This window comes from Channa argus, chromosome 16, assembly GCF_033026475.1.
Source record: "Channa argus isolate prfri chromosome 16, Channa argus male v1.0, whole genome shotgun sequence".
Classification (NCBI taxonomy): Eukaryota; Metazoa; Chordata; class Actinopteri; order Anabantiformes; family Channidae; genus Channa; species Channa argus.
Window position 1 is genome coordinate 4,864,122 of NC_090212.1, and position 24,653 is coordinate 4,888,774.

The 24,653-nt window shown below is 40.0% G+C and overlaps 3 protein-coding genes across 3 annotated transcripts; 2 read left to right on the forward strand and 1 right to left on the reverse strand.

The window, feature by feature from the left end:
• The first annotated feature begins 126 nt into the window (after positions 1 to 126).
• psma6a (proteasome 20S subunit alpha 6a) lies at positions 127 to 4,913 on the forward strand. Its single transcript, XM_067480727.1, has 7 exons — positions 127 to 308; positions 787 to 881; positions 1,046 to 1,127; positions 1,434 to 1,589; positions 2,215 to 2,393; positions 3,414 to 3,508; positions 3,977 to 4,913. Exons 1-7 carry the CDS (start codon positions 233 to 235, stop codon positions 4,032 to 4,034), a joined length of 741 nt encoding a protein of 246 aa, XP_067336828.1. The 5' UTR covers positions 127 to 232; the 3' UTR covers positions 4,035 to 4,913.
• Positions 4,914 to 5,671: 758 nt separating this feature from the next.
• On the reverse strand, positions 5,672 to 9,508 carry nfkbiab (nuclear factor of kappa light polypeptide gene enhancer in B-cells inhibitor, alpha b). The gene is made up of 6 exons (XM_067480722.1): positions 9,184 to 9,508; positions 7,953 to 8,058; positions 7,559 to 7,769; positions 6,727 to 6,815; positions 6,330 to 6,590; positions 5,672 to 6,216 (listed from the first exon to the last, which is right to left on the reverse strand). The coding sequence occupies exons 1-6, from the start codon at positions 9,435 to 9,437 to the stop codon at positions 6,181 to 6,183; spliced, it is 957 nt and encodes a 318-aa protein (XP_067336823.1). The 5' UTR covers positions 9,438 to 9,508; the 3' UTR covers positions 5,672 to 6,180.
• Positions 9,509 to 18,574: 9,066 nt separating this feature from the next.
• On the forward strand, positions 18,575 to 22,526 carry LOC137101835 (insulinoma-associated protein 2). The gene has a single exon (XM_067480718.1). The coding sequence runs from the start codon at positions 18,769 to 18,771 to the stop codon at positions 20,761 to 20,763; it is 1,995 nt and encodes a 664-aa protein (XP_067336819.1). The 5' UTR covers positions 18,575 to 18,768; the 3' UTR covers positions 20,764 to 22,526.
• The last annotated feature ends 2,127 nt before the right edge of the window (positions 22,527 to 24,653 follow it).

The window sequence follows — 24,653 nt, forward strand, 5'->3', positions numbered from 1 at the left end:
TAAGTGATATTTCTTATTAATTGTAACAAAAATAAACTTGTATTTGTGTAGCATCTCATGGTATTGATTCGTGGCTTATATCTGTGAACTACAAAGCTAAGGTTAGAGAACTCGGAAATAGAAGTCCGCGGTCGGACAAAGCACATCCGGAGCAGGGGTTTGCATGTTGTATCTGTGTTGTCTCTTAGTTTAGTTTCAGTTTTAATTTACACTAGCTTATTAAATTTCAGTCATGTCTCGAGGATCAAGTGCAGGATTTGACCGTCATATAACCATCTTCTCTCCAGAAGGAAGACTTTACCAAGTCGGTAAGAAGTGAAACAAATCCACGATTACTGAACCTGCTCTGTCATCCAAGTAGCGTGTAGCTAACAGGCTAACATTAGTTAGCATCTTCTGTCTCTTTCATACGCACTGTGTAGACAGATGAGCAGCTAACACAGTGAATGGGTATAGTCACTTATATAAACCTAAAACAACAAACCACAAACAACGTTATATTTTCAAAAACAACGTGTTTTCTTATACCTACAATTTTTTTATTCATTTTCTTTTGTTGGTCATTATAAGTGACCTGTAATAAACTAAACCTGGGACAAATCTTGGCAACAGAAATTCTGTTAGACAGCACTATCTTCATGTTTTAAATTCCCATACTGTGCATTGAATTCAACTTGAACTTGAACTTACTTGAACACAGTAACTAACGTTAGCTAGCTTGTAATGAACAGTTGTAGCTAAAGATCTGCGTGTTTTTTTTTTTTTTTTTCATCCATGTGTCTTCAGAATATGCCTTCAAAGCCATCAATCAGGGAGGACTGACCTCTGTAGCAGTCAGAGGGAAGGACTGCGTTGTGGTCGTCACACAGAAAAAAGTCCCTGTCAGTATGCATCTTAATGAACACAGTAAAAACACACAAAGTTTGGGTTTATGTCTTAATACAGAACATGTAGTTGCAGTTTGCAGTTGTTATTATGGTTGTTGCATGGCTGGTGGACTATGGTGTATATTTCTCTGTTAGCATTGATATGTATGTTTTTTTAGGACAAGCTGCTGGAGGCCTCAACAGTCACACATCTGTTCAAAATCACAGAGAACATAGGCTGTGTTATGACCGGCATGACCGGTAAGCAATGTCTCATCCACCTGTGCATCTAACCTAAAACCCATTCGGTAGTTAAAACTGTTATAAATTGTCAAAGAAGTATTTTGTTGGGATTTTGTTGTATTAAAAAAAAGTGATGTAATGCTATTGTTGGAAATGCATCATCAATAAAATGTGTTAATTTGTTATATCAGAACAGGAGTGTGTAATTTTAGCTAAGAAAAAAGTATGTTAAAAAAAAACTATGTTAACTTTACATTACAACAAGTGGTCAGCATAGTCCTTTACAAGTTTTGTAATAAAGCAATTGTCCCTTCCCTTCCCCAGCTGACAGCAGGTCTCAGGTGCAGAGGGCGCGGTACGAAGCAGCTAACTGGATGTATAAGTACGGCTATGAGATCCCTGTAGACATGCTGTGTAAACGCTTGGCTGACATCTGTCAAGTCTACACACAAAATGCTGAGATGAGGCCTCTAGGCTGCTGTGAGTTGTGTCCACACTTGTCTGTGTACCACAAAAATCCTCAATAATTGTTTTAACCAAAATCAAGTTCTTACAAATCTCCCAAATCATAAGTGATGTTCAAAGATATTGTATGTTCCTCTATGATCATAACTGGGCAATGCATTTATTTTAGCATCATATTTGAATGTATTAAGCCTGATAACTATTTTTGTAAACAGAAGAACAACCTTTATTGTTATTGAGCACACATACACATATTGCACATACAATGAAATTCTTTCTCCACATTTAACCCACACCCGTTGGTAGTCACGGGGGCTTGGCCACTGGGGGAACTATCACTGAGTGTCATGCTCAGGGACACAGCTGGTGGGTAGGCTGAAATTTGATCTGACTGACTTCTGCATCCCAGCCTGCTTTTCTACCCATTGACCCACCAGGCTGCCTAAGGGATAATTACTTAATTACTATAAAACATTTATTGTTCCTTTATTTTATAAATAGTTTCATGACAGATTTATATAGAAAATTAGCACAAAAATCCTCTCAGTGCAATGCAAATATGTAAATGGATGGAATGGTCTCTTTCTCTTCTTTCAACTCTGTTGTGTTCATCCCCTCCTACTTTACATCCTTACTCCAGGTATGATAGTTGTTGGAATTGATGAGGAGTTGGGCCCCCAGCTGTATAAGTGTGATCCAGCTGGCTACTACTGTGGTTTTAAGGCCACAGCAGCTGGAGTCAAACAGACTGAGGCCACTAGCTTCTTGGAGAAGAAAGTCAAGAAGAAGTTTGACTGGAACTATGAGGAAACTATAGAGGTATGAGAGGCGCACACAAATACACACACACACACACACACACACACACATACAGATAGTTAATAAATGATTGTCAAACTAAAATTATTGAGCATTCATGCAGAAGTCCAGTTAACTCCAAACAGTTCATTTAATTTTTTTGCAACTGTATACTGTTTTTCCAAGCTTCCCTTCTTTCTGAAGACATATTGACCCTATTCCAATTCAGAGTTTATACCCATACCTTTCATTTTCAAGTGATACCTGGTTTTCAAGTTTCCCTTCAAAACAGAGTCGTAAGGGATATTGATTGAAATAACTCCCCTTAAAATGTGACAGTGCTTCTTGTTTTCTGAGGAGTCCCCAGTAAAACCATAGACTATAAATAAAACAGGAACACCTCTGTAAAACTTTTCCAGTTTTCAGTATTTAGAGCCAAAGTGGAGAATTGTGATTGGCCCATAGTAATATTGTAAACCCACTTTGGAATTCCGACCAGAAAAAGGAATGTCCGTCCAACACATTGTATTACATTCCAGGGACTGGTTGTATAATTCTGGGATTAATTCAGAGAATTACGCCTTATATTTTTTAAACTGGGAAAGTTTTTAATTTTGTGTGTGTGTGTGTGAATGTCAAGATACAGCTGGAAATTTCACAACTGTGGTACTTTACTGGGAAATCACTAAATTACTGAATTTCAGTGTCAATTAAGGGGTGTATATTAAAGTAATGGATTTATTTATACAATGTGAAAATATTTAGTAATGACCCTTGCTTCCAAAAGTAAGTGTTTATTGCACAAGATATATACAAGGTTTATAAAAGATAGAAGCTAGATAGAACATCAGCAGCTGTTTCTCTTTAGTCTTACTTGGAAACACTGAACATTGTTTGTGACGTCAGTTTTTCACATGTACTCGCCGAACTGTCTTTCCAGATGACTTGACATCATTAGCTTTTTGCTGTTTTCAAACGCATGTGTTCCAAATATTCGTCGATGTTCACCTTAATTTTTTTCTCTTCTTTTTTTTTTATCAGACTGCTATCTCATGCCTGTCCACTGTTCTCTCCATTGACTTCAAGCCCTCTGAGCTAGAGGTGGGAACCATCACTAAACGGGATCCTAAATTCAAGTGAGTATTATACTGCAATGATGGGAGAGAATGTGTGTGGTGGCCCCAAGTAGAAAATGGGTGTTTGTGCCTAGCTCCTTCTGCCAATGTGTTTTAAAGAATGACAGTCAAGCAGGCTGTGGCCGAAAAGGCAGATAGGTTACACCAAACCTCTTGTATACATTTCTGGAAAATACACAAAAGGCCCTTCAGTAAATCAGATACCACTGCCCCTTCTTTTGAACTTTATGTACCAAGAAAGTTTTTTTAAAAACTGCAACATGATAATGTAATAGGTCTGTCGAGTTCTTTTTAAATATTAGGAGACAAGTGTCGTAATGGAAAGTCCCCACAACTAAACCGGGAGATCAGAGTAAGAGCTTACATGCTTTAATGGGTTCTCAGCTGCCTGTGTGTGTGCATGTTTGTAAGAAACACAAAATCTGGAGAAAACATAAATGATAGTTAACTTGTGTGTTTGCGTTCCAGGATCCTTTCCGAGTCAGAGATTGACACTCACCTGGTGGCTTTGTCTGAGAGAGAATGAAGAAAGCTGACAGCCAGTTTGCAGCCATTGTCATGACTCTACTAAGGATGATGAATGGTAAAGACAAAAAAACCCTCACCTCCCTCACTCAAAGGTCTCGTTTAGAAGGTAGATAAAGGAGGAGCTGGTGTCATCTTGTTTGGAAGAGGCATACAACAGTGAGGTTAACACAGAAAACGGAAAAATGAACAATAAAGAACAATATAATCCTTATTACCGGGTGGATAGAGTAAAATACCCATCTGCACTGGCATTTACGCCTCCCTCTCCTCCCTGGTCACAGCCAGGACCTGACTGAAAACAATACTATTCACTGTTTGACCCCTTCTGTTTTTTCTTGACACACCCCCTGCAGCCAGCTGGCAAATGTCACACAGCCTGGAAAGATGCTGGACATTCACATTAGTCCTCTATATATGACACATGAGTTTGATATGGTCCTTGGTCACAATATTTTAAACAGTTCATTGACCACAGTGACCTCTTTGGATGCAGCTCAGCCCAGATGTGACATGGAAGATGGTGACGTGAACACCACAAACTCTGCAAAAAAATACCTCTTAAGTAAGGACTCAATGTCTTAGAAGCATCTGGAGTTACAGCACTTCCTAACCATCTTTTCTCAGGGCTAAATCTTTCCTTTTATTCATCAACTCATCATCACTCAGATAATGTTTAGGTGCGAATCAACTGTGACAACCCAGGAACAGCTGTGGGAATTTTACTATTGCAACAGTTGTCACTGCCCTGTTTACGTTTGCTCAGGTCAAACTCAATAGAAAGTCACAAATTATTTTCTTTCCCTTGTGTTTTGAGCTTTCTCCCCTCTGCTCCCATGTACATTAGTTCTCTTCAATTAAACAATGGTTTTATTGAACACTGACGTTTCTCTGCATATAATTTTGAATATTGTGAAATAATTTGACAAATGTGAGCTGTTAACTGCTTATGGACAAATTTGATTTGATGAAATGGATGTTAATAAATAAATTGATTACATTAATACTAACCTATAGCTGGTGAGCTGGTCAAAGTATGCAAACTATAGAGATTACTAGTGCTGGATTGTGATTCACCTCAAAGACAACATATCACCATGGCAAACAAGCAGCTTGTGCTGGACTAAAGCATCCTGTTACACTGCAAAGATTCCCATCTTTGCAGGATAATAAGCAGGAACATCGCAAACAGTGTTCTGCACTTCGGAATTTCCTGTTCCTTCCCTCTTAGCCTCACCCTCAAAAAAAACTTCCTGATTTAGATGACTGAGCCATCAACCTCATTCCACACACACAAAATTTCCCAAAGCCTCTTATCTTTTTCTACACACACCCAGCAGGAGGAACTGCATCTCACGCTCAGTTGGCCAACTGTTCCTCATTCAAGGGAAATGAATTAAATTGCGTTTTCCTACATGACATGAAAACAAACAGCAGCAGGTCAGAACTGAAACTCAGCTGTTATGCTTTGACAGAGGCATTTATGCGAGCAGACACTGATGACAGCAGAGGCACCTAGTTAAAGGAATGTCCCACATAATTGCACCATTGTAGTATTAACAAGGACAAACTGTACCTTTTCAGTCAAATGCTACCTGTTGTCCCCCAGGCCCCACAAATACATTCACACAGGACATCTTAACTTTTAAATATGAGTCTTTTAATTTAACTGGAGTGTGCTGCACTGTTTGCTGTCTTAACATATACAACTTGTTCAACTGTACACATTCACAGCTTCCATATAAAATACATCTTTGTATACACAGCATTTACAATATCATACAACAGAGCTGTTCATCTGTGTGGATGGATGTTTTAGTGACAATGATTTGTGAGCTCCAGATTACAAGCGATCCTCTTATCATACAGCAATCCCACCACAATAAATTCACAATCATGTATTTGCTCTCCTGCAGTCTAGAACAGTCTCACTGGTTTGTTTGGCCATCAGTCTCTGTTTGATTCACTGTTGCAGCTGCCTATCCATCTGTTTTGTCAGCGGCCACGTCTGTGCTGTGTCAGCACCACTAACAAGCTCTGGTGACTTAATTCCCAGGAAGTAGCAGACGAGCCGAGCCATTTTTCCTGTACTTTGCAGTCATCATCGCAGCCTACTGCCTCTGAAACTTCCTCCCTCTTGTTTCCTGCTAATGTCCATTCCACTGAATGTCGTCATATCCCACCTGCAGACACACGCATGACACAAAAATAATTACACACCAAGCAGGAATTTTTTTGTTTTGTTTGTTTCATTAATGCTAAACTGAAGTGGAATTTCTGCATTTTCAACACACACCTCCTCATCGGACATTTCATCCACTTCTCCCTCGCTGTCATCTGACTCGCTGTCAGGCAGCTCCCTCAGGTTTGGACTGGTCTGTGAGTACAGTTCTTGCCGGATGTCGAGACTGCCATAACCATAGGTGAGGTGGTAGGGGGTGTGACCACCAGAAGACAGAAGGTTGGGGTCAGCTCCTTTTTTCAGTAGCAGTTTGACCAGCGAGAGGTTCTGCTGGTCCACAGCCAGATGCAGCGCACTGCGTCCGTTATGTTGCTCCTGTAGCGAAGAAAGTGGCTTGAGTATTGGCTGGTCCTCAAAATTTCTTACAATGAGTAATTGCTAAATATACAGATATATACATATACTACACTATATTAATATTCTCACACACAAGTATGTTTTTTTTTTTTACCTTTGCATTAATGTCAGCTCCCAGTTCCACCATGCTCTCCACAAGTGAGAGGAAACCGTGCACTGAGGCCAGGTGGAGGCAGTTCAAACCTGCATAAAACATTGGAAAGACAGCTCAACACCTGACACCACAACAGTACAAGTCATTTTAAAAGAGGAGCAGCCAGCAGGATTTAAATGGTACAATTATTATCTTAGATGAACATTTGCATTATTTCACCATCTCATTGCAGATTATTGTGAGAAATAGGCTTCCATGTAAGGTTATTTTGTCATTTAATATGTCCATGTTTTTTCTTCTTTTTTGTGGAAAATTAGGTCTCCCAGTTAAATCAGTAAATGAATCAACAATGCCATACTTGAGGATTTAAAATATCTATGCAGTCTAAATGTAGAACCTTCCATTTTTCTATTTGAAGTCTTTGCATCTAGCATCAAGTGCCATGTTACAGATGGGTCAGGATACAAGCTCTGGCAATCCCCTTTCTTTCTTAAATGTTTCCTTCCTTCCAACCACAGTGTTTAGGGATAATGGGTGGCAAAATTTACTGTTTCTGCCCACTAATCCTCCCTTTAAATACAAGTTAAGACCAGCTGCAGACTGGTCAGTGTCTCATCTGTTTCCATGCAACTAGGGTAGGCCACCATGAAGGAGAAATTACCATCACCTAAGAATAAAATGGTCTAAATACCTGCTTAAAGTACAAAGTAATCATTTCTAACATTCTGGTAGCTTAACAAGTACAGTTTGTACGTAAATGCCCAGTGGGAGCAGAACAGAAACAAAAGCATAGAACTGGAAATAAAACACTGTTGCTACACTACAGTCTTACCATTATAGTTGCAGGCAGCCATCATTGTGTGTAGATGCTCTTTCTGACTGTTCTGTGTGATGATGCTGAAACACACCAGGTTCCCATGGCGACAGGCAATGTGAAGAGGAGTGTCTCCTCTGTTATCCACCAATGTGGGGTCACAGCCATACTGCAGGAGTTTGTGGCACACTTCTGGTTGGTTTGTTATCACTGCTAAGTGAAGAGGAGTCTGGGATGGAAAAATTACAATTGAGTCTCAGGCATTTTTTTTAAATATTTTTCAATGATGTAGTAAAATCATATGTATAAATGCAATATTACAGCCTGATGCAAAATGTAAAAATGTAAAATAAAATAAAATGACAAATGGAACTGGTAGATGTCAAGATATTGTTCTTAAAATCTCACATACTTGTCTCAGGTCATTTTGTCTGTTGAGGAAGTCTGTGTGCTTGAACTCATCAATCATTAAATTGATGTGGTTTTTGGACTCGTGGATAATGGCAAGGTGAAGCAGCCTATAGGCACAGAGAAGGGAAAAGGAGAAACTTGTTACAATACATCGACAACTCTACCAAATCTACAAGACAATGAGACATCACCTGTTACCTGTGCAAAGCTGTCCCGATATTTAATATTTTATGGTATTATGATTATTCTTTACAATATAAAATATTACTTGAGAGCAGTGAAATATTTTTTGAGAGCAGTGTAAAATAAAGTAAAACAGTTTGTCTACCAAATCAAGTGTAGCTTACTGGTAATTTTTTATGACATAGAAGAGATTTACAAATAAGCCACGTGTGTATTTTTTGGTAATTTCACCAAGACAACTACAGTAAGTGTATGTAAACCAAAAAAAAAAAAAAAAAAACCCCAGGTGTTGTTTTGGTGGAAGCAGGATTCATGCTTCACTGATTTATATGATGCAGTTCCGGTCCTCAGTGATTTTATTACGTTAAATAACAGCAGTTACAGATACTAAAAGAACTTTATTTATGTTTGACAGTGGCGATGTAATGATACATGATCACTGAGAGCAGCTAATGTAGCGCTGTGTTGGAACTATATTTCTCAGCGGAATAATTATATAAACTAGTCTGGGGCTCTTTTAACGTTATTCCCCCTGGTTTTATTACAACAGCCCGCAGGAGTCTAATTCACTTTTGGTTTTTACATTCCTCCTACACTGACAGTATTTTAAGACACTTTTTCTAGCTTTTTCCTTCTTCTCGGTTCACGGGAGCGCGCCTCGGTCGGATTCCTTGGCGCAGCGCCCGGGACTTTCCCAGTCTGCCCCGCGGCCATAGTAGATCCTCTCTTGATAATAGGCTTTTGTTTACGTCCATCCACAACCGAGCCATTATCAAACCGGACACCACTTCTCTGTATTGTTAGCACTGCAGCAGCTACTTTTCAAATGCATAAACGTTAGCACCAGCCCGAGTAACCGAGGCCTGTGCACTGTAATGACAAACTGGAGGAAGACATTCCCCGGAGGAAAGGGATCAAATTACTTCCAAGACCCGAGCTGGGCCTGACGATACTCGGGCGACACTACAAGGCTAACGTTAGCTGCACCCATAAAAACTCGTAAATAGTCCCATGCCTAACTATTAAACGCTCTTAATTGTCAGACTTACGTGTCTCCGTCCTCCGTGGTCACTGCTTTCCATTGCTGAAGCTCTGCGTTGACAGCGGGAGGCTGTTTGTGCTGCGGCGGCTCAGAGTCCACTTTGAGCCGACGGATCTCGGCCGCCACTGCCTGGTACTCTTCCTCTTTCAGCGAGTCCAAACCGCTGTCGAGCCGCTCCTCGGTCGACTGGGCCGGCTTCCCTTCTTTAGAGTCTCGGCTGTAATCCATTTGGTTTAATATACTGGTCCGATGGAGGTCCATGGTGTCGTGGTGATTGCAACGAGATGCGTGTCGTTGTATCCTGGCGGAGTTGTGCTGCAGTCTGTAATGCCCTCTGTGTGGTTGTGGCGGGGAGGAGCTAAAAACTAGGTGGGGGATTTCCACTGAACTGTCACTTAGAATAACACAGCGTACAGATTGCTGGCTCCGTGAGGGGATTTCTATTGAGACACGTGAATAGTCTGTCACCAAGCCATCAGCAAAAATTCTGCAGGCTTCATGTGTTGCACTTAAAAAAAATACAGGTTCTCAAATAGTTTATGGAGCCTAATAAGCCATTGCTATGCAGGCATTTGGACATTTCGCAGCAAACATGCACTTTGTTTCCACTGTATATCTCGAACTTTATCAGACTTTGCATTGTAGTTGACAACAGTAAAAGCAGGTAACCATAGCATTAAGACTATGGAAGCTTTCAAATGTCACATTATAGTCTTTAAATACCACAGCTGTGAATATGCATTATTTAAAAATGCATAGGCCCTAGATTCAGGATTCTTTGGTTGAAGAGTTAGTTTCCTTTGTGAGATGTGATGATTTATTGCTGTCATTTTACCTAAAAGGAGTTCCGTAAAAAGTTCCTTTAAGACATCAGATATGTAAATGCTGCATGAAGGGGAAACACTAAAGTCCAGGAAGTCAAAGTAACTTAACCGCTTATATATTTTCCATTTTCACTGGTGGAGTACTAAAAGTCCTAATACTGCGCCTTTGTTAGCATGTCACTGCTGAATTATTTGAACAAGGAAGAAAAATTTGCTCTGCAGCGTTGAGCTGGGTGAGTAGACCTGCAGGAGGGGGCTGCAGCATTCATCGGAGTTTCCTCCAAAACTTTAAGTGTGATAGCAACGTGTGTCTCTTATACTGTGACGATAATGTGATAAACACAAGAACAAACCAGCAGACTCTGCAGTGGAGTTTCCCTAATACCCATAGGTCTTGACCACATGCGTTTGTTCTTAAAGATATATTTCCCTTTGATATAATATGGACAGCTTTTATTCTTTGTCAGATGAGCTACTATGATATCCTAGTGATAAATTATATGTGCCATATGTTTAAGTCTGTTTTGAAATATTATATTTCCACTGCATCTGAATTTGTGAAAAACGGTATTAGTTTCTTGCAAGCATAGATGTCAAATGTTGCATGCATTTGCTAACTGTCCTTAAACATAGTGAATTAAGCTACCTGTGATTTTTTTTTTTTTCACAGAGAAGTGGATTCAGTTACCACTCATTCTGACATGTTGCCTCTAATAACCCAGTATCCAGTCACTCATTCGGTTCCTCTGCAGATGAAATGGAAGGATGCCAAGTTCTCAGTAAGGCCCCGAGACTTCATGAGGCTATGACCCATCCTTTTCAAAACAAACATCGAGTTGAACGTGATGTTCTGGAGGCTTGGGGGAAACTCCAGGCTTGTTTTACCTCCCATTGTTGAGTCCGTGTGACCAGTTAGACTGGGAAGCTCAGGCTTCCCTCTTAGCACATTTTTACTGTCACATTAGCAACTGTTGAGAAACCTGTTAGGATTGTGGGCAGAAAAACACACACTATTCACTGTGTCACACAATATGAAATAAAGCATATTTTAATCTGTTCCATTTGACACTGCATTAGGCTACCATACAGCAGTATCTGAAGCAGGAATGCAACGATTGTTTAGAACAAACCATACACGCCACATTCACACCCACTGTTCACTGTAAATACTTACTATGACTCTAGACACCGATCCCAATCTGCTGAAGGCACAGTGACAAACAAGACTTATGTTTGAACCAAAGGCAGGTGAATGGATGATCAGGAAGCAAAGCACTTACACACATTTGCACAACTTTTATGTATTTAGACAGAGGAGATGTATGTATTTCAAGCATATTAGATTTGGAAAACCGGTGTACTTTTTAAAAGTTTACTTTCAAAAAGTTTAAACAAAGTTTACTTTGTGTGTGTGAATTAATATAATCCGTCACTCCTTGGTTGTTTGCATTTTTGGGTAGTGCACAACATACACTTTTCAATTCAATACAGCAGCTCTGCCATTAATTCTACTTTTACAATGTTATAATTTCTCAGTTTTTAAGTTAAAACTGCCAGAAAGGTGATAATTCTGCTATCTCATTAGTATTGAGGTCATAGTGGGTAATGGAGTCAGTATTGGAGTGCATTATAAGAATGTTTTGGCCATGCAATTTAAAATTAATGAGGTGGCCAGTGAGTATAGACAAAAGGCAGATTATCTGCAGGAATCAAACTTATCTATAACATCTGAGCTCAATAACAGAGTTGAACATTTACAAGAACCACTAAGCTGCCCCAAGTCTTTAAATACAGTTATGTTTAAATAGTCCAGATATGATTGGAGACAGTGGAACTGAATCATTTTGGTCGGAAGCCAGTCAGATGAAGCCTTCACAGCTCTGGTGACTGGAAGTCAGGGGTATCACTACATTATTCTGAAAAAACCTTTAGTTGAAACAAAAGTTCCAATGTGCTGAAAATTGACTAAACATTTTAGTTGCAGCCTAAACATGAAAGGAACTAAATACAGTTCCACTCAATCAGTATTTTCAGTGTCTTTTCCAGGCTTTTCTAAATATCCTAGATTACATATTGGTTGGAAACTGAAACAGAGTTTTTATGATGGTACTGTTATTGGGCTTTTAATAAGGAAAGGTTTATCTAAATTCACAGCAATTTTTCAGCATCTGCAACCTCTAGAAAAATGTAACTCTCTCTAAAACACAGTTTATACATTTTAGAAGTGACTATGCTGAGTTTAATATACATGAGTACATGTAGACATTCATGTGTGTATTTACTCTACAGTTCATTGTCTCATTTCCGTGTCATACTTGAAATAATGAAAACACAACGATTGCGAAGAAGAAAACATGAAAGTGGGGTGTAGGAAGTAAAACAACACTGACACAATGGGCTAATACTGCCAGTTTCTGTCTTCCTCTTTTGTCTGGTTCAAGTTAATCAGCAATACTTTCAAAAAACACAATCAGCATAGCACCCGTTTATCCAGCTCACTGCAGCAACATACTAAACTATATTAGATGTGGAAAGAGTTTCATTTGCTACATAAAGTTAAAACATTTTTCTTCCTCCTGTCATTATAAACATACAGGGTGATTTTTCTTTCATAAAAAATATAATCATAAACATGATAGATTTTAGTATAGAAATCAATTCACAGCATTTCAAACTTGAAGTCTTTGCTTTATAACTCTAAAGGTGTGTAAGACATATATTAACCGCCCTCTAGACAAATAGCTATTATGACAATATGATGACTGTACAGTATGTGCACCTGACTGAAGTCTGTGCACGTTTGCATTTGTATCAATGGGAATCCCTGGGCATTCTAGACATGAGAAAACATGTACAGCACTGACTGACTCATGCTGAATCACCCGACCAGCCAAATACATGTTATAAAATACACTAAGGTAAGGGGTCAAAGTGAACACTGACTCATCAAATCACATTCTGAACTTATGACTCTGAAACACCACAGGGTTTCACTGTATTCACCTGTGTCTTTAGACTCATCTTTTTCTGCAGTTTCTGCTTCTTGTATAGGACTAGAAAATAACTTCTAATACTGGCCAACTTCCCTCTGTGTTTACTAGAGGCTTACTGCCAGTGTCTTATGTTGTTTCAATCTGCTTACTCAACATTCCCTTTTTACCAAGCAGTGGTGTATAGTAACTAAGTACTTTTAATTAAGTAATTTAGCAATTTACTTCACATGAGTATTTCCATTTATAGGTCTTTCATATTTTGACTTCACTACATTTCCGAAGTGAATATTGGAGTTTTACTGTACTACCTTAATTGAGAACTAAATCATTACTAGTTTCTTTTTAGATTTATATTTATGAAAAATATGGCATAAGAGTTTATTGATCTAAGTGTAAAATTCACAGACCAGCAGTGAGTAATCAAAATGTAATTATTAGGTTTAAAATCTAATCATCTGAAAAGTGTATTTTTTTTTGTATTTTGTTTTTGTCCTTTTGGCTTGTCCTGTGAGTTCAGGGTCGCCACAGCAGATTATTGTCCGCATGTTGATTTGGCATAGTTATTTTTTACGCTCGATGCCCATCCTGACGCAACCCTCCCCAATTTCTACCGGGCTTGGACCGCCACTGCACAGCTGGGGAGGGGAATGGGCTTGTTAGGGGTTCAGTGTCTTGCCATCGGAAAAGTGTATACAGTTGTTAAATAAACTGCTTTGTTATCAGCTGCAACATTTAAAATGAGCAACACATTAATCAATAATTATAATCCAGTAATATATTCACTTAAGTAAAAAGTACTATTCTGGTATTAGGCTACTTCTAGTATTTTTTTTTTTTTGACAGAGCAAAAGGTTTAATTGGGGTGGGCAGACAGAGCCCAGTCAACTCGAGACCCCATCTAGTAAAGGATGCTGGTGTGGTTGTTTTGGTCTGTGCACGGGTGTGATTGACCTGCTCAGATGAACTGTGCCAAGGGGGAAAATTAACCATACTTTATTCAATTTCAACTTAATGAAATAGAAATAGAATTGAAAACCGATTCACCCACACAGCTTCAAGATTATGTATGGTGTGCCAAGAGTCTTACCAAGGGACTTTAGCTCCACGGAACCAGCACTGTAATAAATAAGAAGTTATAAAATAAAATGAAAAATATAAAATTATTGTAGTACCTCCACCAGCTACAACATGGAAATTCTGCTTACACAATATTTGCAGCAATAAGGAGACAACTTTGCATTATATAATGATTCAACACAGTGTACTTTCGCTTTTATACTTTAATTAACGTAATATTTAAGGCACATTCAGCAAGTACAAAGGTTTCTTTATCTTCGGATGTATAAAAAGAAAGTTATAATAAATTAATAAAACTGTTAAGTGTAAAGGTTTTAGTGAATAATCCAGTTTTGCACTCAATTGCACTGTAAATTGTAATTTATTAACCTTACATTAAAACAAATTGTCTTTGAAAAAAGTGGACCAGGAATTATCATTTCTACTAACAAATGCTTACTTACAAATACACATTTGCAGACAACCCTTCACACCTCCAAGCATGCATGTCTTTGGACTGTGGTAGAAATTCTGAGTACCTGTAGGAAACCCACACAAATGGGAGACCAAGCAAACTCTTCACAGAAAGGCTGCAGCCTGCAGGTAGATTGGAACTGGACTCTTCTAGCTGTGAGGCGGCAGAGCTGACCACTTGACCAATGAACTGCCACAAAAGTTGATAAAAGTTTTTCCAAAACTGCACAGGTTAAAAAAAGTATTTGAATTAATCATGCACAAACATTAGATGCTTCGTGTGTATCAACTTTAAGATACGACATGGCCTAGTTTTCAATACAATACTAATTTCATGTAGGACAAGTTGTTTGTGGATTTTGTTGAGTCTGCTTCAACGAGCTGTGGGAGTTTTCACAATCACCACTGCAGACTTCCCTTTACTAATGCAGATTGTTTTTTAAACCATCCAGCTTACAGAAGTTGGGTGAAAACGTTCCTGACCAGAATGTGCAAACTGGGAATATCGTGCAGAGATTCACAACTAGAGTTTCCTCTCTGTCAGTCAAATGTTTCTTTCCTGCAGATCAAACATAAACAAAGATCCCAATCCACCAACAAGGGGAAAGCTGCCCGGGCTCCTTCCTGGGTACGTAAACAGGCCACCAGCTACCCAGAGTCTGGGCCAAACTGCCAGGGAGAATGAGAAAGTACCAGCAACAGAGTGGGTCACTAGAGAGAAGTAGTCAATGGAATCAGCTATTTTCTCTGTCAGCAGGGGGTGCAAGAGGGCTGAGCTTAGTCAGACAAACTGTTTCTCTTTACAATCATTATAGTCATGAGGAAAAGAAACAAAATAATGTTAGCTCAAGGTATTTACCTTTTTCCACAGCTTTCAGCCATGTTATGGATCTATATCAGTGAATGGACTTAAAGTTTTTAAGAAGATAGAACGGTTACAATTTCAATAGCTTATGTGTCTATGAATATAATGATATACAACTGAAAGCTAGTTAGTGGAGTTTAAATTGGATTTGTTTTAGTAAACTGCAAAAAGCAAGCAACTTAACTCCATTACTCATGTAGTTACACAACAAAGCAGCATCATACTATTCTCCAGCAGCAGATGGTGACAGATGACCACTTTACTGGCATGTGACTGGTGTCACCAAAGGTGGACACACTGACCAGAGCTGGCAAAAGGCCTACAAACTATCAGTGTTACACTGATGTATTTACAGATGGAGCACTTCAATCACACAATCAACAGGGTGCAATGGTTTGGTGTCATTATTTAAATAATTTATTTAAAATGATGTAACCGATAAAACATTACAAACTCCCCGTTTATTTATTGTGTATTCTTTAAAGACTTAAAGGGCAAGTGTATCTAAAATAAAAGGTGTCAAAATGATTCTGTATTTGTTTACCATTCTACTGTGTTAGTGAGTAATCCATAATTGCTGTAATCTTAGTGAATGTTAACTTATAAATACAAAAATGAATTTAAGCAAAACTAACTGATAATATCATTCCCAGTTAGCATCAGTATCATTATAGCAACTACAAATAATCCTTGCACCAACAAACAGAGCTCAGACTCTTATCACTCTGTTGACTCTGTGTGAAAGACAGATTTAACCACTTGTGATCTGTTTTTGTGTCTTGAAGGGCTTTATTTCCCTTTGGCTACATTCTCATTCTCCATAATTAATCCTAAAATAAACTTACTGTTACATTACAGTGACTTCAAGTTCTAAAACAGAAACAGCAATTTCTTGATTAAGTTCTCAAGTTATTTTCTTATCAACGTACACAGACACCAGTAATAATGAAGAAAGTTTCCATAAGGTGCAAACTTAATGTTAATTCAGTCAGACAGTTCAGGTGTATGATGTGATGATATGAGTTAGAGTCTGAGTTAGAGCACAGATCAATAGAGTCATTTTCAGAGCTCTGGAGGATTATCCACCTCACTGCCCACTGAGGCAATGCAAACTAAATACACACACACACACACACACACACACACACACACAGTCCTACTGCCTCAGACTGTCTATAGATCCATTTTTGTATTTTTTTTTTTTTTTTTACAGGAGATTGACTGAGAACATTTACCCTGTTTTTAAAGCCAGTGAAAGCTGTCTGCTCTATCTTTGGCTTTCTTACATCAGCCTGTCAGAGAATTTTTATCAATATGAGTCTTAACCTCCTGGCAGGTCTCCTGCCCATTATTTTGTTTCATGTCATTCAATTCATTTTTCCCTAAATATCACCACCATGTGCATAACAGTAAAACAATTTTCTCTAAATGACCAAAGAAGCACAACCAACATAACAGAAAATCTATTACACAATGTCAGGGTTTCTGTAAAATCAAAGGGGTTGAGCTATCAAAATTGACAAAACAAAACATATAGACTACAATAATGAGTTAAATTGAAAGTAATGTTTAAGGAAGAATTTAAACATTGATACTGCTTCCCATATACACCATCTATTACAACCATGAACAGTTACTGCATTTAAGGATATTACAATAATTCGACTTGTTCATGTTCAAAATTATGGGAATTATCATAATTAGGAACTTAGTCGTTATACCTTTTTACGTTTTAGGCCAAAACTGATATTTCATAATTTCATTTCTTTCTCTTTTTTGTGCCTTGGGGTAAACAGGCATCCATACAATAAAATGTTGGTGACCTGATTAAAATGAAACAAACCGAATGAAGATACAAAAAATCTCGATCAATCACTCGTTTACTGCTTCAGTCAGTGGGGTCAATAGGTTTTCTCTCTGTGGGAAACAATTAGGCTACACATGACACAAAACAACAAAACTTGAAGTTCTAGGAAGCTCAGTGCCTAATTAGTTTGTACTGTCTCATTTCTATTCCCCAGGCGGCCCTTGTCAAGCCACGCTCACGATCATCCCCCTTGATTGATTTCCAGGGATAGACGCCGGCTGGCCAGAACCCACTGGCCGAGCTATAGAGCGGCTGGCCCTCGCAGAGGGGCCAGTCGAGCCCGGAGGGGATGGATGGATGAATTCCCCTCCGATCTCTTATCAGCCAGAACAGCTTATAGGGAGGACGGAATAGTCCTCTCTCTCTCTCTCTCTCTTTCTCTCACTCTCTCTCTCTCTCTATCTCACACACACACACACACACACACAGCCGAGCGCGCACGCATATGCAGAGGGAAAGCTGTACCCGAGATATTCCCACCACGAACAAAAGCTGATCATCAGACACTTCAGCAGGACAGAAACGGTCATTATAGTGGTAAAAGGATGGTATCTGTATCTGGGTTCCTACGGGCGCTGTCCCTAATCACACTGAGGCAACATACACACATAAATTTGATCAGGTTTTGTTCTTGACCGCTGGCAGGGCTAAAGAACATCATTGGAACAACATCTAGAACCTTTAGAAAAAAGAAGCAAAGATCAGTGGCAAAATCTGCTCAACACGGAACATCAACGTGTTACTATATCTGGCACGCAAAACATGCCCTAAAGTCTAATTCTAGTGAGAACAACTCAACAACAACAACATTAATAAGAAGAAGAAAAAAAAGAAGAAGAGGAAAAAGAAGAATATGTATAACGCAAAGATCTATGCTGGATTTGTTGTTTATCATATATCACGTAACTTCTTTTTATCCACATTTTAAAGATCTTTAAAACTCTTGCAGCAAGTTTCTTTAAATTTCAAGTCATTTGAGCCAATCAACACTTGACAAAGGTCATATTCAAGTTTAATTTAATACGTCTTCATTTGGGTAACTGACATTTCATCCTGTAGTTACTTTTCTCATAGATAGAAAATGACATGATTTGGAAGTCACTGTGGGAGTTAAATCCTCCTTTAGAAATTAAAGTGACCAAATGACGCTTTCATTCGCCCATTGGTCCAAACGTAGTCTGTGTTTAGATATGAATCCGTTTAAAAATGAATAGACCTAAACGATGTTGGGGGGCACTGGCAGCGGGGGAAAACTCATTATTGAACTGTGGAAACGTGTGTGGGAGAGAGGGACTGGTAGATAAAAACAAACACGCGCACCACCAGACTGTTGTCTCTCTCCTGCGCTCTCATCACACCTGCGCGCGCCTCTCCTTCTCTCTCCCTCTCTCTCTCCTTCTCTCTGTCCGCTACTTCAAAGCGCTACTTGAAAGTAGGCTCGAGACAAGAGTTGTTGTTCTTTCCGAACGCTGGTGCCACGCTCCGAGCATCCGTCAACATCATCATCGCCACCATGCCTCGAGGATTCCTTGTGAAGAGAAACCGGCGATGCTCGGCGTCATACCGCACACGAAATAACAGTAATACCACATCTGTGACTTACAACGGTGACAGGAGCAGTCACAACTATGGAGAGGCAAAACCGGGGGCGGTGAAGGACAACGACGTGTTGAGTGTTTTGCCGTTTGAAAGACTAGATGGACAGCCCCCGGTGTCCCGGGAGGACTGCGCTGGTGTCAGAGAGGCGTGGAGCCCGCACGTGGAGTCGGCACTGGAGGCGGAGGCGGACCGGCGCGCGCAGTTACCGGAGACCGAGGAACAGGTGAGCGAGGTGGACGTTTTGACTCCTGATGGTGATTTCTCCTGCTTCTTCCCACCGCCTCTTCCTCCACCACACGACTTGACATTGACGGAGTCTTGTAGTCCCGTGAAACCTGTCGGCACGAGACTGCTTGAGCCCGACGGAGAAAAGCAACAGCCGTTCCCAGGCAAGTGCCTGACATCAACCCAAGTGGCAGAGTTACCGGACCTCCCATTCCTGGTGACCTCCACGCAGACATCAGTGCCAGCTTCCATCGAGAGGCTTCTCGCGAGCGGCAGCCGCCCCCACGCGCCGGCCTATATTCAAAGTAACAATTATGACCCAAATATGGCTCACGTGCACTTGTTCCCGCCACTGACACTGATGAACCAGGAGCAGCATCACGCGGCGAGAAAACGCTCGTTTCTTGAACCGGAGCAGCGCGTGAACAGCACCAGACACAACAAACAGTCTGCGGGAAACGCGACAAAGAAACCCAAAGTTAACCGGAAACTTAACTTTGAGGATGAGGTCACGACCTCGCCTGTTTTGGGTCTGCGGATCAAGAAAGACAGTCCCGAGCTGAGGAGACAGCGGGAGAAGTCGTGTGCCCCGACTGGGAACCAGCCGCTGGGGGAGTTCATCTGCCAACTCTGTAAAGAGGAGTACCCCGACCCTTTTTCCCTCGCGCAGCATAAATGCTCCCGCATAGTGCGCGTGGAGTACCGATGTCCCGAGTGCGACAAAGTCTTTAGCTGTCCCGCCAACTTGGCCTCCCATCGCCGCTGGCACAAACCTCGTCCGGTAAACAGCCAAGGTGGAGAGAATCAGACTAACAAGAGCCAGCCGCTGAAAGAAGCACGAGGGCTCATTCAGCACGAGAGGCAGCCGATAGAGATGGACGGCAAAGAGAACGAGCTGCTGCGCGTTAACCCCAATCAGCACCACGGAGCGCTGGACAGCTCACGCATCAGGCGCGAGCCCTCCCTGCTGCTGCTTCACGGTCGGTCTCGGGACAGTCCAGAGAGCGACGGCGTCGCTCCTCCTCATTACGAGTCCTCGCCTCATTACCGGAACACGATGGACAGTTGTCTGGACCCGCAGCAGCAGATCAGAGCGGCGGATAGCCCGCCCTCCAATCTCGTTTTACTAAACAGCAAACCGGAGGAGCGCGCGGAGGTGGCGCAGCAGCCGCAGCCATCTCTCCCGCATCCGGCTTTATCATTTGTTCAGTCAGTACCCGACGAGGAGGTGTACGAGTGCCGGTACTGCGGAAAGAAATTTCGCCGACAGGCTTACCTGAAGAAGCACCTAGCAGCACACGAGATGACAGCGCGAACATCTCCGCCCCCCTCATCCTACGGCCAGGGGCGCGAGAGCAGTGGCGGACAGAGCCAGGTGTTCCTGTGTCACCTGTGCGGCGCGCGCTTCCCATCCATTGAAATCAGGGACAAACACCGTCTGTGGCACGCCATGAGGGACGAGTTACTGGCGGGAACACTAGGAGGAGGACTCAGACCGGACGTGTTTCACGAACACAGAGAGGACAGCGGCGCCGGGAAATGTGAACAGCAGCAGCAGATCTTCACGTGCAAGCACTGTCCGTCGACATTCTTCAGCTCTCCGGGACTCACGAGACACATAAACAAATCTCATCCCACAGAGAACCGGCAGGTGATGCTGCTACAGATGACCGTGCGACCGTAACACGTGCACAACATACAGACACGCAGGCCAACAAATTGTTTGGGAACATGATTGTTTCTAATCACGGTGAAACCATTAACTGTGGCTGTGCTTGTGGTTTTTATTCACACTGGCCCTGTTGTAAATTTGGATTGAGCTGTGTTGTGGTCAAAAGTTTACCACGGTGTGTTTCAGGATTTCGGTTGGGTCCCTATATTTCACAATGGTTACGACCAACTCAAACGCTGTAGTCATGAATCTGATGTAATGAACCACATGTGAATGAACCATGACATCTAAATACGGAACTGTCCATGGTTCTGAAAACTAAATGAACGAGAGAAACGTGTCCAAGAAAATCTACACCTCCCACGTCTACACAAAACCTTGCAGGACTGCAGGAAGAAGCAGGACTGCAATACTAGCATGAGTGAAATCATCTTGCTTTTTTAAAAACGTGACATTATTTGATGGGACAGCCGACACAGCTAAGATGTTTCATAATCAATGTATCTAATAAACTTGCTATTAGTTCAATACTCATTAGGGCAAAATAAAGGGAACCTTTTTCAAAAAGACTTATTAAGTTGTTCCTAAAAATCACATTGTTAGTATTAAATTTATTGACATAAAAGATGCAGTCCCACAATCATAAGCACGATACATACTAAATTTCTACTCAAATATAAAACATATTATAGGGCAGTGTATATTGTATCGCTTCACATAGTGTAGACACTTTATAAACGATGCCGTAACGGTAACTGAACTGAACTGACTTCGTTGAGTGAACGAACAGACTTTTAAACAGAAGTTTGACAGAAAAAGATCTGATTACGCCTAATCATTTTACATATCCTGAATATAATATTAACATTCGCTCTACATATAGCACAGACGTTCCAGTCAACATATTCTTGTGGGAAAGTAATGAGATCACACAGGTGTCGAGGAACAGTCCAGCGAGTTAAATTACTGACTAGTGTCATATGTGAAGCAGACACGGACCATAATCAGTGATCCGAAATCACATTTAGAGAGTGACCTTCCTTAACTGGGAAAATTGAGACAGAATCAATAATCTAACTATGTTTCAAAGACAATTTCATGTACAGTGAATAATAAAAAGCAGAAAGATTAAATAATTCCATAAACCAAAATATACCTTTCATAATCAATGTGCCGGTTAAGTTCTTAGCTTAAAAAATATTTTCATACAAAAGGAGGCATATATTGTTGGAACCGCTGGTAAAAAGTGTTTTGTCTCTATTGGTAACATTAGTTAAACTATTTAATAAATGCCTTCATGATGCTAAATTGTAACTGTGGTTCTATGAAGCATATACAGTACTATTTTGATATGTTTAAAGTTGAATGTGAAATTTATTCTAAATCAATGTCAGTAAATGGTAATAAAGTATAATCAAATATCTCTCTTGCATTACCTCAGATGTATACACGCAGAAAAAAAACACACACACCTTTGTCAAATTAGTCAGGGATATGCATCATTTATTGTCAAATTCCACAATCACACTCTGTGTGTCTGAAAGAGACATTACATTTTTACATACTACAGTTTGACAGTGACATACTTTGAGGAGTGTGCATGTGTATGTGCAAGTGTGTATTGTAAAGGAGCAGTTACATTGTCAATACATGCAGTTAGTACTGAAATGGCATCATGCAGTATGTAGAGTCAGTAGTGTGTGTGTGTGTGTGTGTGTATATATATATATATATATATACACACACACACACACACACACATCTATATATAGATATATACATATCTATATATTTACACCTATATCTCTATATATATCTATCTAGATATATATACAAATATAGATATATATATAAATCAGCTTTGTCCCATACTGAACAACAGCTGAACCCGTATCTTTCTAGCCAGGCACAGAAGTTGCACACTTATTTGGGCAGATGAAGTCCCAAGCACTGAAAAAATATTTCTACTTTAAAAATCCGATTCACAAGCTTAATTGTTAGCAGATATGAGTTTGTTATAATTCTCAGGGTTTCTACACATTTGGTTGCTGCTAATCATGCAAGTATGGGAATTAGATTTCTGAGGTCAGTTGATTAATAAGTTGCTAAAAATATCTGCTTAAAGTGTGATAGACCACCTTTTCTGCTATGGTAAATTAAAGCAGCAACAGTACTGAAGTCATCATATGAAGTCACTGGTACTATAATCCAAAGAGCATAAAGGAGTGTAAACATGATGTTGCTGTGTGGTTCAGGTTCTGGGACAGAGTTTGAAATGTGGCCTTTTCAACAGGCTGAGATTGTCAAAGTGGCACAGGATGTAACCGATCAAACTGGGATTCAGCTGGTGATTGGCAGGTGAGTGCAGTAGGGAGACCAAAGCATGTCTGCCAAAAGAATCAACAATACTTCAACCTCAGCAATAAAGAAAAAGATGATAACAGCAATATTTTTAAAGTATGACTCAAACCTCAGCTGTTTGCAAATATTCACAACGTAACGCAACCTGAATTTGACTTGATTTCACAATGGCAAATCTATACAATCCCCTTCCTGTCCCCAGAAACTGAAATAAAACATAAAACAGCAACAGAACAGACATGAATACAATTTTCTTTATGAAAAAATCAGGCCATGAAAAATTGCCATCATGTAAAACAATAGTGTGTTAAATCTTAAATTACCCAGGTAAACTCCAGCTGTGGAAAAAACAAACAAACAGAAGAACATCAGCCATTTATGCTACTTTGAACCTTTGTTGAGCTAAACTGCTTGGAGTACTTAAAGGAAGTGAAGTTAAATACATGGAACATCATCTGTGGTAGTGTTACTTTTCCTGACTTTGTTTACACGCTGATCCCCTCCATCCACCACTGGAACTGGGGACGAGTCGGAGCAATTAAAAAAAAAAGAAAAAAGAAAGCAAAACAAAATCACATGTAATTAAGGAAAAGCGGAAATCTTTTTCCTTTCTTTCCCTCTTTGGCCTTGAACCTAAGTTATATTTCTCCTTTGATTTTCACTTTTCACCCTGCTATGGTGGTGAGAATTACTCACCAAATGTAAATAGGCCTCTAAAGAAACTGGGCATCATTGACCAATATGCCAAACAATGAAAAACCTCTACCTAGTTAGGCTGGGACACAAAGATTACATGTATCTACATTAAAGAAGAATGTTCGAGCTAAAAACTAATTTGCTGAAGATTCGTGCATAAACTCTTGTAGTGTCAACCCATTTCTAGCAGATTTGTGGTCTGAGGTTAAACCACAGTTTGGTTTTGGCAGCTATTCTCATAGAACAGTATATACACAACAATCCTCCTCACACTGTACAATTCATATAGATATTTATATATCTACTCACACATATATAGATATACAGAGGTACAAAGAAAGAAAAGCTGTGTTTCCATTGCATTAGATGACAGAGAGACTAAAAATACAGCAACATTTTAGTTCAAAACACCATTTACAGTCAATACAAAAAAAGAAGGGAAATAAATGCAATGAAAATCAGTGCTTGTCCACATTTTACAGCATCAGCAAAAAAAAAAAAAAAAACTTTATGTAACAAGTGCTTGTTTTTTGATTAGTTTGTCTTTGCGCTTTTGTCCCCCTTACACAAAATACACAATGCCTTGATTATTACTCTGCATACAGTAACACTGTTCCTCAATCAGAGAGTCTGGTCACTTTCAGTCCTGTGAGTAGAGGGATTTCATTCTGAAAATATTTGTGGCTTGAGAGCATTGCCACATCAGTGGCATGTTGTTGTTTTTTCAGTTAGCAAATGACTGCGTTTCTATTTACATTTATTAGGACTGAACAAAAGCAGACCCCTGCTCCTGACTTCATAGGCCTTACGTTGCACTGACAACAAAAATAGACGTGTCTTGCTTT

Bases quoted from the DNA above. Each gene is read 5' to 3' on its own strand.
- psma6a (XM_067480727.1), top strand. From the start codon at position 233: ATGTCTCGAGGATCAAGTGCAGGATTTGACCGTCATATAACCATCTTC. The intron at 1,128-1,433 runs GTAAGCAATGTC...TCCCTTCCCCAG, and splicing joins TGTTATGACCGGCATGACCG to CTGACAGCAGGTCTCAGGTG. The intron at 3,509-3,976 runs GTGAGTATTATA...TTTGCGTTCCAG, and splicing joins AAACGGGATCCTAAATTCAA to GATCCTTTCCGAGTCAGAGA.
- LOC137101835 (XM_067480718.1), top strand. From the start codon at position 18,769: ATGCCTCGAGGATTCCTTGTGAAGAGAAACCGGCGATGCTCGGCGTCA.
- nfkbiab (XM_067480722.1), bottom strand. From the start codon at position 9,437: ATGGACCTCCATCGGACCAGTATATTAAACCAAATGGATTACAGCCGA. The intron at 8,059-9,183 runs GTAAGTCTGACA...CTGTGCCTATAG, and splicing joins ACCACGGAGGACGGAGACAC to GCTGCTTCACCTTGCCATTA. The intron at 6,591-6,726 runs GTAAAAAAAAAA...TCTTCGCTACAG, and splicing joins GAGCTGACATTAATGCAAAG to GAGCAACATAACGGACGCAG.